The 15,735-nt window shown below is 41.1% G+C and overlaps 1 protein-coding gene across 1 annotated transcript; it reads right to left on the reverse strand.

Annotated features, from left to right (window-relative positions):
- On the reverse strand, positions 1-15,477 carry LOC118821054 (scavenger receptor cysteine-rich type 1 protein M130-like). The gene is made up of 5 exons (XM_036589460.1): positions 15,220-15,477; positions 13,355-13,651; positions 7,501-7,730; positions 6,226-6,313; positions 1-230 (listed from the first exon to the last, which is right to left on the reverse strand). Exons 1-5 carry the CDS (start codon positions 15,428-15,430, stop codon positions 1-3), a joined length of 1,056 nt encoding a protein of 351 aa, XP_036445353.1. The 5' UTR covers positions 15,431-15,477.
- Between the last annotated feature and the right edge of the window lie 258 nt (positions 15,478-15,735).

Raw genomic sequence — 15,735 nt, forward strand, 5'->3', positions numbered from 1 at the left:
TTAGAGGACCTCTGTGATGGCCCTTTTCTGCTCCAGAACCCGCTTCACCATTTGTTGATGGGAGCCCCATCTTGTTGGTGTTTCACTCATGAGCTTGTGCTTTAGCAAGTTATACTCCTCTTGAGCAGCTGCAAGGTCCCGCTTTTTCTTCCAGGAGAAGGAGGAGGCAGCCACCACCTTTTTACAGACCCCAACTGGTCTGTCCACTTGCTTGTCTTGGTTAACTTTCTCTGTAGATAGAGAGAGAAAAATGTTGCCATGTATAGTTCTCAGTTGTATTTGTATTTTAACTACAATTTTTTCACTTATTTATATAATTCTTACAGCAAAATCACAATTCTCCTGCTTATGCACATTTTTTGTTTTTATTTCACACTTGATTTGGCAAACATCTGTTCCCATGTCAATAAAACACCTTTGAATTTGAGAGAATTGCTGTATGTATCGTCCATACAAATAAGTATTTCTTGACTAAAGATGAAATAAATGGCCTATAAAATCACATAAATCAGGGGAATGAAATCACCTAATCAAAACTATAGGCGTACTAAGTAATATTTAGTGTCTGGGTGTGGTATGGAGCATTATGCTGAGTAGCGAGCAGCCACTAAAGGGTGCAGCGCAATGCTCTGTATTTATACACAACACAGAGCACCACAACTCAAAGTGTTTTATTTATCAAATGCACAGTATAACACATGCTCAATGAAATTCTTATGTCATGGCAAGTAACAACTATATAGCAGACATAAATTGCACACAATAAAATTGTGCGAATATAAAAAGAATATAAACAAATATAAAAAATATAAAAATAGCTATCAAAAACACGCAAGCACTGCTATGATACGTTTAGGTTATTTTGTGTATGGCATAGCCTATTTGTTACTGCAATGATTTTCGTAACAAAAATATACTCATACCATACACAACATAACTTAACATAGGCCTCAAACGTATATTAACTGTGTATGACTTACCAATTGCAGAGTTCAGTCGGTGCCCGAAGCATTGTAGTCTTGTCCATCCGTTCAACTCAGCAGCTTTGATGACACTGGTCCCACTGTCTGTGGTAACGCAGACCTGGCGGTCCTCGCTCAGTCCCCAAGAAACGAGCGAGTGACTTCAGCTGCTCCTCCACCCTTTCCCTAACTTCACCGTAAAGCTTAGGTATAGCTGTGCATGAAAAATACCGGCGGCCAGGGAGTTCGTATCTGGGGTCGATGACTGACATCATTTTCCTGAAGCCTACATTTTCCAGCGTACTAAATGGCATCATGTCTTTAGCCATCATGTCTTAGCCATTTTGCAGCACACCGAAACCTGAAGTTTATCAGATCTTCGATAGCCGAACCACTTCCACACCACTGAATTAGTCTTTCCTCTCTTATCAACTACTTGGTCTGCCTTATTATCACTCGTGGAAGCTCGTTCAGTCACATTTGTATTGCGGTCAGCGGTACTCATTTTGCAGCTAGAACGTGTGGCGTTTGAGCCGAACCGAACCTGGCCTAGCCTCCTACTGCTGAGCACTGGCTGCGTGCCTGTGGTGTACGTCATCAATCACTATGTTTTGCCTTTTCAGCTTGGCTTGAATGCAATGAACTGACGGCAGTGCCCTGTAATGAACGTCAGTCAGTACAGATTTTGTAAATAATGTATATCGAAATATAAGACATTTAAAAATCATATCACCGTTATTGAAACATTTTCTATCGCAATATACACCATATTGCCAAAAGTATTCGCTCGTCTGCCTTCACACGTATATGAACTTGAGTGACATCCCATTCTTAATCCATAGAGTTTAATATGATGTCATCCCACCCTTTGCAGCTGTAACACCTTCAACCCTTCTGGGAAGGCTTTCCACAAGGTTTAGGAGTGTGTTTATGGGAATTTTTGACCATTCTTCCAGAAGCGCATTTGTGAGGTCAGACACTGATGTTGGCTCGCAGTCTCTGCTCTAATTCATCCCAAACGTGTTCTATCAGGTTGAGGTCAGGACTCTGTGCAGGCCAGTCAAGTTCTTCCACACCAAACTCGCTCATCCATGCCTTTATGGACCTTGCTTTGTGTACTGGTGCGCAGTAATGTTGGAACAGGAAGGGGCCATCCCCAAACTGTTCCCACAAAATTAGGAGCATGAAAGTGGTCCAGTGGTGCCGTGCTTTACACCACTGCATTTGACGCTTTGCATTGCGCTTGGTGATGTAAGGCTTGGATTCTGTTGCTCGGCTATGGAAACCCATTCCATGAAGCTCTCTACGCTGTTCTTGAGCTAATCTGAAGGCCACATGAAGTTTGGAGGTCTGTAGCAATTGACTCTGCAGAAAGTTGGCGACCTCTGCACACTATGCGCCTCAACATGCGCGCTCTGTCATTTTACATGACCTACCGCTTTGTGGCTGAGTTGCTGTTGTTCGCTTCCACTTTGTTATAATACCACTGACAGTTTACTGCGGAATATTTAGTAGCGAGGAAATTTCACGACTGGACTTGTTGCACAGATGGCATCCTATCATCGTACCTCGCTGGAATTCACTGAGCTCCTGAGAGCAACCCATTCTTTCACAAATGTTTGTAGAAGCAGTCTGAAGGCCTAGGTGCTTGGTTTTATACACCTGTGGCCATGGAAGTGATTGGAACACCTGAATTCAATGATTTGGATGGGTGAGTGAATACTTTTGGCAATATAGTGTATATTGATATTGAGTTATTGTCCAGGCCTATGTAAACTTCTGTAAAATAACTTCTGTAAAATGGATAAACAAAAGAGAAGAGCTTCATACTTCAAATCCAATGAACTGGAAGGTCTTTTAACAGTGATTGAAAAAGTTAAGCATATTTTATTTAGAGAATTTTTGTCTACAGTAATGCATCAAGACAAGTACAAGGAATAGGAATAAATAATAGGATGTCTGCAGTGTCAGAAATGTCTTGGAGCAAAAAAAAAAAAAAATCTCATGAGTGAAACAAAAAAAGCTGCTGTACAAGCGAGTGAAATAAGGACAACAAGTGGTGGGACCAGTGATGCTTCTATGCTAATTGCATTATCAGAAAAATACACAACAAAAGTAGAGAAAAAAATCAGGGTTTTCCTTTTTTGTCTTGGAACCTGGGATTATCTCTGTTAGTGTTATAGACAGGTTTTAATTGGAAACAAAGAACTGTTGACCAGTCCTATCACCCCTGGCATCTGAGATGACTGGAAGAATGTTCTTTTGATGTCTCTGATCCCCTGGGAAACTGAATATACACAGGAGCCAAACGACTGATTGCAGGTGCTACCTTTCTGAGATTACATGACATTACTAGATGAGAAATCTTTGCTACATCAGCAACTTCGCTGTGAACATCACCTTTGGCATGAAATTTAGTGTGTTAGCTGCACCATGACCGGAAGAGCCCTGTGACGCCTTGCTGGCTGCTCCAAATCTGGCTGCAACTACTCGGCTAACTGCAGTATCATGGCCCACAGGAGACGGTTGGTGCTAATAAGCGTTTTGTCACCGACGCAAGACATTGTTTGGATCTACCAAAAGTCTTTCAATCATTTCACATCTATAGTCATCATTTTCTATGACGAATAAATGTGAAGCCATTATACTAGCAAATAGCTAGCCTGTAAACAAGGGGTTCTATTTCCAACTGAACGTTTAAATTGTAGAAAAGGAAGCTTTAAGCAGAAGTTAGGACACCTTGGGGTTTTCTTAAAGTTAAGACCATATTTAGGATATTTTGGCAATTTAAGATAATAAGTTGTAATAATGTTTTCTTATCTGGAAATAAGATTATGAACTGTTGTTCTGTAATGGCTTGTGTCATAAATTCAGTCTTAACTGAAGTTGTCATGACATTACGCATTTTCTGTGATGCAGCCCCTGGACTCTGACTCTGTAGAACACTCACTTTTTGTTGTTCAAACACTTCTGGGTTGGGATCACTGTCCTGCAGAGAGATGAAGTTTCTCCCAAGCTTTAGCCTTTTCACAGAATGAAGCAGTTTGTCCTGCAGTATCTCCCTGTATTTTACAACATCCTTCAAATTTAACAAAATACCCAGTCCCAGAAAAGCACCCCTATAACATGCATACTTGTCTTTGGGATGGTGTTTGTTGAGAAAAGGTAGGTCTTGGGTTTGTACCACATTTGTGTGTCATCTGACCACAAAGCCTTATCCCATATTTTAGATGGGTCACTCTAATGCTTTCTGGCAAATTCTAGACAAGCTTTGATGTGTTTTATCTGAAGGGCTTCCTTCTAGCCATCCTCCAGTAAAGACCAGTTCGAGACTGGTTCACCATCACTCCAGTCTCAGCAACTAAACACTGCTGCAACTTCAAAGTGATTGTTGGGGCCTTCTTGATCTGATGTTTGATTCTGGCATTCTGACGTTGAGTTTTAAGGGATGACCTTGACTAGGCAGTGCTTCAGTGGTATGATTGTGTCACAGAATGTGTTCTCACATAAAACCTAACCCTCTAAGCAGGTTATGATTGAACAGACTTTGGAGAGAAAATTTATTCTGTATAAACTAATCAGTATAAAGTTTAATGTTTTTAAAATTCCAGAAACTTTTTATTATGCGTATCATTGCATTAGCTATAGCTGAGCAAGTTAAGAGTTAGGCCCAATATCACCAGAGATGTTGAAAAACAAACTTTAGCCACGTCATTGCGACTTCAATTATGTTTGCAGACTACTATTTTGTCTCAAAAAATCAAGAAAAGTTGAGCTCTTTAAACCAAATATCTAGATCTACTTTTAACCAGATTTTATTTTACATTCATTCTTTGCTGTTCTTTGGAAGCTCTGAAAATTGTTCATGATTGTAAAGCACATGTAATGCACACATATGTGATTTGCTCTGAAACATGGGAGCTGGGAGAATTTTTTCTCTTGTTTATTTTTTTTTCACTTTCTGTGACTTTGAATTGCATATCTTCTTTGTATATACATCTCAAAACAATTGAGAACATGAGAAACATGCTTAACGGCAATTATCAAGCACATGATGAAAACATACCACAGCTGAGGACAGCATTGGTGAGGTCCACTGCCCTCATGACTGCTCCATACAAACAAGTCTTTTCTTTTTTCTTTCCTTTTGCAACATGGCTATGAAAGAAATATATTTATTTTTTACTGGTCTACAATATTCTCACCTTTTGCCATTTTTAACACCAGATCCATGCTGGTCGTGTGAGATCCTGGAGAAGGGCAATAGATTGTGACACAAAGCAGTGGCTCTGAAGAAAATGAGCCAGCATCAGGAACTGGCTGAGTGCTCACACTCACCACACACCCCTGCTTAGCATCTTGTCGGCCAATGTCCTATCTCTGGAGAACAAGCTGGGTGTCCTCATGGCCAGGGTTAAGTTCCTGAGAGTAATTCAAAAAATGCAACCTCCAAGACAAGACAAGGCTGAACCCAGCGGTACTGGATCACACTATCTAGCTGGCAGAGTTCTTCTTGGTCTACCGCATGGACAGAAAAAGTCAGAGAAGCCAAGGGGAAGTGGAGTGCATCTGATGGTGAATAACTGGTGCAACAGTCGTCTCACATGCTCCTGCACATCCAACCTGGAGATCCTGACCATCAAATATTGCCCTTTCTACCTTACTCTGGAATTTACTTTGGTCATAGTCAGTGCCGTTTATATTCCACCTCTGGCAGATACAGACACTGCCTTGTGTGAACTACATGAGGCTTTCACCCAACACCATACTCATTACTGGGACACTGCACTCATTGTGCTGTGGGACTTTAACAGTGCCAATCAGAGCAGGGTATGTCTTCTTCACAGAGCATGACATAAGTAAAGCTTTTGGGAGCTTGAACACCAGGCAGGCAGCAGGACCAGATGGCATCTCTGGCACAGTTTGCATGCCACCCAACTGCTCAACTAATGATGCCATCACACACTTATTGCACACAGCTTTGACCCATGTGGACACTAAAAAGGGAAATTATGTAAAAAATGCTGTCAGCTCAGCATGTAATACTATAATTCCCTCTATACTCACCACCAAGTTGGACCAGGGACTAAACCCATCCCTGGGTCAGTTGTGGGGTGCTCATGAGTAAGAGAGACCCACAGAACAGGCAGACATGAAAAGTCTTTTGAAAAGTCAAAACAGTCCTCAAAAATCTCATGTGAAACAGAGGAGAAAAAACCCAAAAGGTATTTAATTAGGTCCTTTTGCTGAGCTGCTGCCATACCGAGGTTGTTTGTCTCTTCAGCAAGGGTGGCTGAGCAGAAATTAGGTTGGCAGCTGGTCAATGTGTCCTTATCTGCAGCCTCAGTTTCCTGCAGAGGTGAAGAGTGATAGAGAGAGAGAGAGTGGCGAAGCCAGCAGGGAGAAGAACATCAGGCATTAGTTCTCTCAGTTTGTAAAGTCTTTGAAGTTACTCACTCGACTGAGCCTCCAAGTGACATTTTATGGTGGCGGATCTGCCTGGGAGAGTGACTGAAGCTGAGGTGATCAAAGGAGCCAAGTGTGTAGGATTCTGGGCCCAGTATCCACAATCACTCTCTCCTCCTGAATGTCAGCAAGAAAAAGCAGCTGATAGTGGACTTCAGCAAGAAGCACATGAAAGGAACTACCACCCAGTCAGGATCAACGGTGGAGTGAGTGGACAGCTTCCAGTACCTTGGTGTCCACAGTGCACAGGACTTGTCATGGTTCTGCCAAACCAACACCCTGGTGAAGAGATACTCCTTAGATACTTGAGAGATCTTAAACTGCTCTCCACAGTGCTAAAGAACTTTTACACTTCAACCACTAAGAGCATCCTGACAGGGAGCATTGCAGCCTGGTTTGGGAATGGCATCATGCAGGCTTTCCAGAGGGTGAAATGATCAGATGAGGGCATCATCCAAACAAAACTCCCAAACATACAGTATATCTAGAACAAACAGTGCTAGATGAAAGCCAGAAAGACAGTGAAAGACCTCAGCCATCCCAACAATGGACTCGTCTCTTTTGCGGTCAGGGAAGCTCCCTGAAGGCCGACACATAAGGGGGAGCTTATTCCAGGAGGCCAATCGGGGCCTCAACAAAGACAACATCTCGGGCTACTGGACAATGACCATATGCACTACACACAATACATGCTGCTATATTTAGAAGTATTTATAACATTTATAAATTTCCTTCATTGTATTAACTCTTACTCATTTACACACATCTGCATTTTACAATCAAATATATTTATTTTTTTCATTATATTCTGGTGTTTATATTTTATACTCTTCTTCCCTATTCTTTTTTTATTTGTATATTTTTCTATTGTATATTCTGTTTATCATGGCAACAGACAGTTGTATAAACATTTCACCGCACATTATACTGTGTATGTGTATTTGGTTTGATTTAATTTGAACTGCAAAACAGGCAAGAATTTAGAGCAAAAAGGTCAAAGATAATGTTTCTTACCTACAACAGAGAAATGAACAGATCTACTGTGTGGAGAACTGAAATCACGACTGGACACTCTGGTCTGGTACTGGCAGTAGTAAGACCCCTTATGAACAAAGTCCACTTTTGGTAAACTGAAGGTGACGGAGGTTCCACTCTTGGTTTCTCTAAATGACCCAGAGTTCTGTATCAGAGTGAAGGATCCACCTGTGAACTTGGTTTCTACAGAGCAGGTGATGTCAACCTTTTCTCCCCATGTGACCTCTTTGGTGGGATGGAGAGAAATGCTTGGTGTGGGTAGAAGCACTGAAAAAGAATTGGACATAAGAAAATTTGTTGAGATAATCCAAATTATATAACATTATTTTATGTACAATGGAATACTGTAACGTGGAGTTAGTGAGCATGCTAGATCTCTTCTCTCCCCATGAGACCTCTTTGGTGGGACGGAGAGAGATGCGTGGAATGGGTAAAGTTACTGGAAGAGAAAAAAAATTGTTGTCAGTTGCTAAAATAAGAGTTAATCCAAATGACATTATGTAGATAAATTCAGAAATGACCTTTTAAATATTCATTACACTCTTCAGTTGATCATATTGTAGCGTGTTTGGAAAATGTTTTTCCTGTTAGTTTTGGGGTAACTGTTCTTCACCATTTACTCACAGGGTTTATTCTGTAAGGACTCTTATTGTGAATGCAGTGTTCTGTGTTTAGCCTAGACAACGGGAAGAGCTAGTCCAAGGGTGCCCAATCTTATCCGCAATGGGCCGGTGTGGCTGCAGGTTTTCACTCCAAACAAGCTGGTGCACACCTGACTCAACTTGTTTAATCAGTTAGTCTTAGTCTTAAAACATTTCATAAGATGACCTCCCGCTTTGTTGGGGTGAAAACCAAATGTTTTTTCCACTCGTTTACTCGTCATTCGTAACAGGTTGTAAGTTTTACATTAAATGTACTCTCTTTTCTGACATAGTTGAATACGAGATTAGTCTGTAGACGTAGTACTCTGCTTGGACTTCCTCCGACACATCCAGCAACTGGCTTTGGAACTCAAAACACCAGCAAAACCAAGGGGCCTGCATAGCAGTGATCTCACCTACCATCAAGAAGCACCACCGCAAGAAGCAGCATACGCGGTGCGAGAGACCACGCAAACTTGGGTATTAGCATTAGGCTAGAAGCCACCCCAACAGACCTGTGCTTCCATCTATTCTGCTGCCTAAGGTCCTTGCTGGAAAACAAAATGGACTACTTGAGACTGGATTTAACCACCCAAGACAAGGTGAGAGACTGTTGTACCTATATCTTTACCGAGACATGCATTGATCGGCTAACAACGGACAGGAGCCAAGCTCTCAGTGGCAAATCTGAGGGAGGGGGTGTTTGTATTTACATCAATGACAACTGCAGCAATAACGCTAAAATTGTCTCGAGCAACTGTTCCGAAGATGTAGAGTTCCTGACACTAAAATGTCGACCATTCAATTTGCCAAGAGAATTCACCGCCAATAGCATCATAGCTGTTTTCATTCCCCCAGTGCTAACACAAAAGATGCACTATCCACACACTGTACCAGTCTGTCAGCATGATGCAAAATGCCGACCCGGACTGTGTTTATGTAATTGCTGGAGACTTTAATCAGGCTAACCTGAGGACAGTACTACCAAATTACTACCAAGACGTGGACTCTGCAACCAGGGGACAAAACACACTGGGCCAGGTTTAAACATCAAACAGACATTCAGGGCAGCCCCCCAACCTCACCTTGTAAATTCAGACCATCTCTCTGTTATGGTAATTCTAGTGTGCAGGGCACTGCTAACTAGAAGCAAGCCATCTGTGAAGCAGATAAGAACCTGGCCAGAGGAAGCAGAGTGTGTACAGAGAGGCTGTCACTGTCAACCAACACATTCTGGGGGAGTATGCTGAGTCTGTGATCAGATTCATTTCCAAGTGTGTGGTAGATGTGTTTATCATCAAGAATATTACCACACATGCCAACCAGAAACCCTGGCTTACCAGAGAGGTGCATGTACCTCTGAGAGCATGTAATGCTGCCTTCAAGTCTGATGACAAAAACACTCTTAGATCTCCTAGAGCCAACTGGAACATGAGAGCAGCAAAGCAAGCTTATGGTCAGAAAATCCAGAGTCACTTTACTGACTCAAAAGATCCCAGGCGCTTGTGGCAAGGTATTCAGTCCATCACAGACTACAGGTCGCACCCACCATCCAACGATGACAACACTGACTTCCTCAACACACTCAACACTCGTTAATTTCCATCACCGATAATTAGTGGGGCTGAAGGTGCGCTGGCCCTTGGGGCAACAGACAGAGAATGCAGGTAGGATTTTGTAGCAGATCTGTCTTTCAGTTCTTTATAGCTGTACTGCAGCGTTTAGTTCAGAGATTCTTAACGTTTTCCACCTCAAGACCCACCTATTCATCATTAGAAAACACCAAGGTCCACCAGAAAACAACAACAACAATAACAACAACAACAAACATTTTTGCTTTAAAATTTTTTTTTTTTAATTTTTGAAATTTTCAGCACAGCACTTCTTAGGTGCCACAACATGCCAGTTATATCGCTGAACATTATATCAACACACACAGATTAGGTGAAAATAAGATACAGAGATAGATGAGATAGACAAGTTGCTTTGCGCACCACTGTTGCATGACTTGTATTAATATTGCTTATCATTTGAGAACATTTTAGATTTTTTTCTTATTACTAAATATATTTTTTCACTGCTTTTTATGATAAAGTACCATCACTGGCTCCCTATGAACCACTTACTCATCTTCAGTATTGGTCCAAGGACCACCAGAGGGTATTTCACGGCCCACTTGTGGTCCGTGGCCCACTGGTTGAGAAACCTTGATCCAGAGTCCCTCTTGCTTCCTTTCACTCTATAGGCCAAGACAAAATGCACTATTTCCTCTGGTGCAACCACAGAGAAAGACTTTGCAAAATGATAACAGATAACTAAAGATTTTGTGGAGAACTCCAGTCTCTGACATTGTGACTAAGCTTAGGGTTGGACTGATATCTTGGCCATTAATGATGTGTCTGAGGAATACGACTTCATCCTTCACTAGGTGACAGTGACAGCTTCAACTTCAATCCCTACTGACCCATGCACTCAAAAATCACTTCGAGGTTGTTTAAGCCATCATTGGTATCTTTTTTCAAGGATGATTACATCATCATGGTAAATTCAGAGATACTGCCATTGCAAAACCCTGAACACAACCTCAACTGCCCACTGTGCTGGGGTGTTACACAAAGCAAATTGCATTCATGTGTATTCATAAAGCCCACAAGTCTCTCCAAGATGGCTGCTGTGTTGTGAACTCCCTTCGCTTCTTTTAGTTTTTGTTAATTGTGTGTTTGTCTGTCACTACCTTCACACTAAATGTTGCCAGTGCCTTTGTTTAAACAGACAAACATTTTTGGAAATTAGATCGACACTCACTAAAAACTGGACTTTGAGTTTCTGAACGCAGATCCATTGTTTGGGAACATCGCTGAGGCCCCAGTTATCTGGGTTGACTGGCCAAGGACACGCCACAGATGGCTGAAAAGGGCCAGGAGAGCCTGCGTTCTGGTCAGACTGAGACAGCGTGCTAACTACCCCCCACTCCCCAGGGGAGTGCAAATGTACAGTCCCTAGACAACAAAATCAGCCACCATGTACATCCCACCAGACACTGCTATGGACCTGGCACTCTGGAAACTCTACGAAGCTATTAACAGGCAGGAGACCACACGCCTGGAGGCTGCCTCCATTGTTGTTGGGGACTTTAACAAAGCTAACTTTAGGGAAGTTGCGCCAAAGTACTTCCAAAACATCACATGCAGCACACGAAAATCACACATGCTGGATCACTATAACCCCCCCTTCTGTGAGGCGTACAAAGCTATCCCCCGACCTCCGTTTGTCAAATCAGATCACTTCTCCATCCTGCTCCCACCCACCTATCAACAGAAGCTGAACCATCAGATTCTGCGCTCCAGGACTGTTTTGATGATGCATCAAACAACACTGACAAATATGATCTTCCCAGCTGGCTTTTGTTTTCCCACCAGCCCAGGATTGTGGCATTGTCTGGCACAGTGCCCCTTTCCTGCATCACCAGCATACCACTTGCTCCGTCTCCACTTGCTTGGGGGGCTGTGCAGCACACCATCCCCTCCTTGAGCTCTTCCACCATGAATCACTGTTACTTGCCTTGATGTCTTCGTTGAGAATAAGCTCTGCTGCCACTGATTTAGCAATGACTACTTAAAAGGTACCCAGCTTGACAAGCTGTACGATTTTGCCTCAGGTTTTTCTGGCAGCAGTGTGTTCAGGAAATACTCCTGCAACGCCTTCTTAAATGCTTTGTATGCCTGTCAGCGGACACCAAGGTATTTTTTACTGCAGTTTGCACATTGCTACTTATTTCTTTCACAATGAAAAATGTTTAAGAAATCTTCAGAAAGTTCAAGTAGATAGTTATTTACATTTTAAAGAACTATTTAAGCTGTACCAAACTTTATTGATTTATTTATGTCAGATTTATGTTTGACTCTTTGAATTTGGCACTATGTCGGTGTTCACTTTATGAATTTAGAAGTTTTGGATTCTTAGTGAGTGAATAAAAGTAACGTCTGTCTGAAAGGATATTTATTGTAAGCCCCTGCAATGTGGTATGGTTCAGATAGATAGATTGATAGATAACACTATACACAAAGGTGTAGTGTTTAGTTACCTACCCTGCTGCTCAGCCATTCAGCAGCACTGAGCGATGATTTTATCATGCCGCTATGTTAATAAAAGAGCACTTGCTCGAAGTGCTATGTTTTCCGTGTCTTTTTCTTCTACGCTGATTTCACAGTTTTGCCAGAAGTGGGATTGTCTCCTAGCAGACTGGTGGGGAATAGCAAAGTCAGCAGAAAACGTCTGAAAAGACTGAGTAAGGCAGACAACTGTCAGAGAGAAGAGAAGCTGCGAAGACGGGCAGAGGAGGACAGTGGTCGAGACGACATGACCAGGCTTGAGAGCAGAGCCCAGCTGAAGGACAGCGACCAGAGCGGCAGAGAAAGCAGAAAGCAGTCGAGGGACAGCTGTTGCTGTTGACGATGTGGTGGAACAAGTGGAGAATGGCCAAGGAAGTGTGTCTCCCTACTGAATTAGTATGAGAGCAGGAAAGCTTGTAGAACTTGTCAAAACAAGCTACGATTGGAAGGGAAAAAACTATAGTTTTTCAGTGAGAGAAGAACAGATAACTGCATTGTAACCTACATTGCTTAACAGGGAAACCTGTTTCTCTTTCTATGATTCTTTTTCATGAGTCCTCATTCTGTTCATGGGAATAACCTCCCACACTGGCAAATCTTGCTGGTTTGTGTAGTTTTGAGAGGGCTGCCAGTCTAATGACGTCAATTTATTGTGCAGTACCATTAGCTTACATGTAGCAATATTCATATTTCAACTCTTGAACAACTTTGTAATTCAGAGGATCCAGTGAGAATTGAGACAAAAATGTTCACAAACATATGTAACATTTTTGATAACCACATAATGCAACAGAAGCAGTTATCAAAAACTCCATTCTTTCTTCTCATAGAGAAATTCCTTCTAGACCCAGAGTTCCTTTTATGGGCATAAGAGCAGGATGCTTACTACAGAATGATGACACAGCTTCAGTGGTCTATTATAGCACAGGATCTTGTAGACAAGTTTGCAGATTACAGATTCTTGACCCTGACAGTGTCTGAAGAGTTTTGTAAAACAAGTTCTAAATTGCAACTTTAAAATAATAGCTTAGAATCCTTACCTTAGAACAAAAATTGGAAGAAACATTCCAATATTAGATTTCCAGTGCTGTTCAACATTGATCAGAGTCTGTTATAAAATTATAATTTGTGCACTCACCCACAGTAATGTCAGTAGAGCTGCTTCTAGGTGATGTGATGGAGCTCTTTCCCTGGTATGAATAGCCACAGCTGTACTGGCCTTGATCTGAGGAAGCCACAGTCAAACTGAATGTTGAAGATTCAGATGTTGAGGATGTTGAAGACTGAGTTTTAACTAATTTTCCATTTCTGTACAAATGGAAAGCAGGAGAGATGCAGGTTGGGATTGGATGCATACATCTGAACTGAACAGTGTCCCCAGCAGATACAGCAGAGTGTGATGAGATCAGGGTGAACGTGGGACTCTGCATGTCATCTGTTAAAGAAATATAATCAGTAATGTGGTAAATGCATTCAAACATTAAACTACTACAAGAACAGAGTTGGGCAGTAATAGACATTACATAATCAGCTTACCAAAATACCATAACTGAATTCCGTTACAAACCTGTCTTAAGAAAAAACTTCTTAAGATTCTTAAGACAAACACTAACAAGTTCATAAGAATGTTCTTAAATGCAATGTTTTTTTCTAAACTTCAAGGTTTGAGTATATATTATACATATATATATACTCTTATATATCATATATATAGTATATAAAGTATGATGTTATACAAATTTCTCATCTTAGATTTGGCCATTTTGCTGTGTGACTGTTTCTGTGAGGTACAATAATTAAGTCACCTATAATCTAACATTCTGTTTCATAAACAGTGCAGTTTTAGTGTTTGGTGTGTGTTCAGTTAAATCCTTGTTAAAAAGCTTTGTTGAATTTATTTTTCTCTTTTCTTCATTTACAACATTTCCAAAAAAGTTGGGATTCCTTTGTTGTATTTTTCATTTTGTAATGTGCCAAATGTTTCCAGTGGGTGACAGGTCTGGACTGCAGGTAGGCCAGTTTAGCGCCCAGACTCTTTTAATACGGAGCCATGCTGAATGGTCTTCAGCCTGGAGGATGCAGCATCCATGATTTCCAAAAAAAAATTCAAATGTTGATTCGTCAGACCACAGAACACTTTTCCACTTCCCCTCAGTCCATTTTAAATGAGCTCAGGCTGAGAAGGTGTTTCTGAATCCTGTTTATATTTGTTTTTTTTTGTCTCTGTTTTCAACGCAGCGCCACCAGAGGGCCCAACGATCACGGCCAGCAAATACTGTTTTTTGGCCTTGTCCTTTGCATACAGAGATTTCTCCAGATCCTCATAATTTTTTAATGTTATGTTGTACCATAGATGATGAAAAACAAAAGTTTGTTGCTATCTTATGTTAAGACATTTTATTCTTGAATTGTTCATCGTGCAGACTTTCACACTTTCTCCTCATCTTTTCTTCTGAAGGACTGGATTTTAAGTGCTTTTTCCATCCTGACCCCTTCCCACATTTACTTCTCAAGAAATCAGCCTCTCTGGGATGCTCATTTTATACTCAATCATGTTACTGACCTGTTGCCAATTAACCACCAGGTGTTTTTTTTAAGCATTACACAACTTTACCAGCCTTTTGTTGCCCCTGTCCCAACTTTTTTGTTGTTGGCAACAAATTCAAAATGGAATATATTTTTCAAAAAACAATAACATTTGATATGTTGTCTTTGTACTATTTTCAATTAAATATAAGGTTTAAATGGTTTGCATATCATTGCATTTTGTTTTTATTTACATTTTGCACAGCATCTTGACTTTGGAAATGGGTTTTTAATTATAAATCTTTTATTAAAACACAAGTAATCCAAAAGTAACGGAAAGCAATCAGATTTTAATATTGTAATCCTTTGGATTAGTTTATATTTTTTCTTACATTTTTTAACAGGGAATCAGTAATCTGTAACGGAATACATTTTTAAAGTAACCCTCTTAACCTTGTGTAAAAAACTATTACCTACCTGAACACACAACTCCAGCATCTTCTTGATGTCCACAGTCTTCCTTTCCAAATCCATTGTGTGAACACTGACTTATGTAGATCTCAGTTCCTCTACACCCAACCTCATCCAGCCATGTTGGTTCACTTCCCTGACCAAAGTGGGCACTGTGAGGAGCGCTGACCGCTCTGCCACATCCCATCTGTCTGCACACCACCTCTGCATCATTCATGTCCCAGTTATCATCACATACTGTTCCCCATCGTCCACTGATCTTGATCTCCACTCTACCACAACAGCGACTTGTACTATTTACCAGCCTGATCTCATTAGGGCCTGATTTATTACAAACAAAAAAACACCAAATCTTGATCAGTCTCTGACTCATTTTTCTTTGTTGTTGTAGAAGATGCAGAAGAAAACAAATAATAGCTATAAAATTACATTGCTATCTGAAAACATGGCCATATGAAGGCCAGAAAACCATACATGATGCAATTATAATACCATAACATTTACTCGTGGTCAACAGCATTA

The sequence above is a fragment of the Colossoma macropomum genome, unplaced genomic scaffold (assembly GCF_904425465.1).
Source record: "Colossoma macropomum unplaced genomic scaffold, Colossoma_macropomum, whole genome shotgun sequence".
NCBI classification, from domain to species: Eukaryota; Metazoa; Chordata; class Actinopteri; order Characiformes; family Serrasalmidae; genus Colossoma; species Colossoma macropomum.

What these genes read in the sequence shown, in the direction of transcription:
- LOC118821054 (XM_036589460.1), bottom strand. Translation starts at nt 15,430, where the DNA reads ATGAATGATGCAGAGGTGGTGTGCAGACAGATGGGATGTGGCAGAGCG. An exon ending in CTCTACTGACATTACTGTGG is followed by an intron (nt 7,731 to 13,354) that starts GTGAGTGCACAA and finishes ATTCTTTTTCAG; the next exon opens with TGCTTCTACCCACACCAAGC. An exon ending in TGAAGAGACAAACAACCTCG is followed by an intron (nt 231 to 6,225) that starts GTATGGCAGCAG and finishes CTCTATCTACAG; the next exon opens with AGAAAGTTAACCAAGACAAG.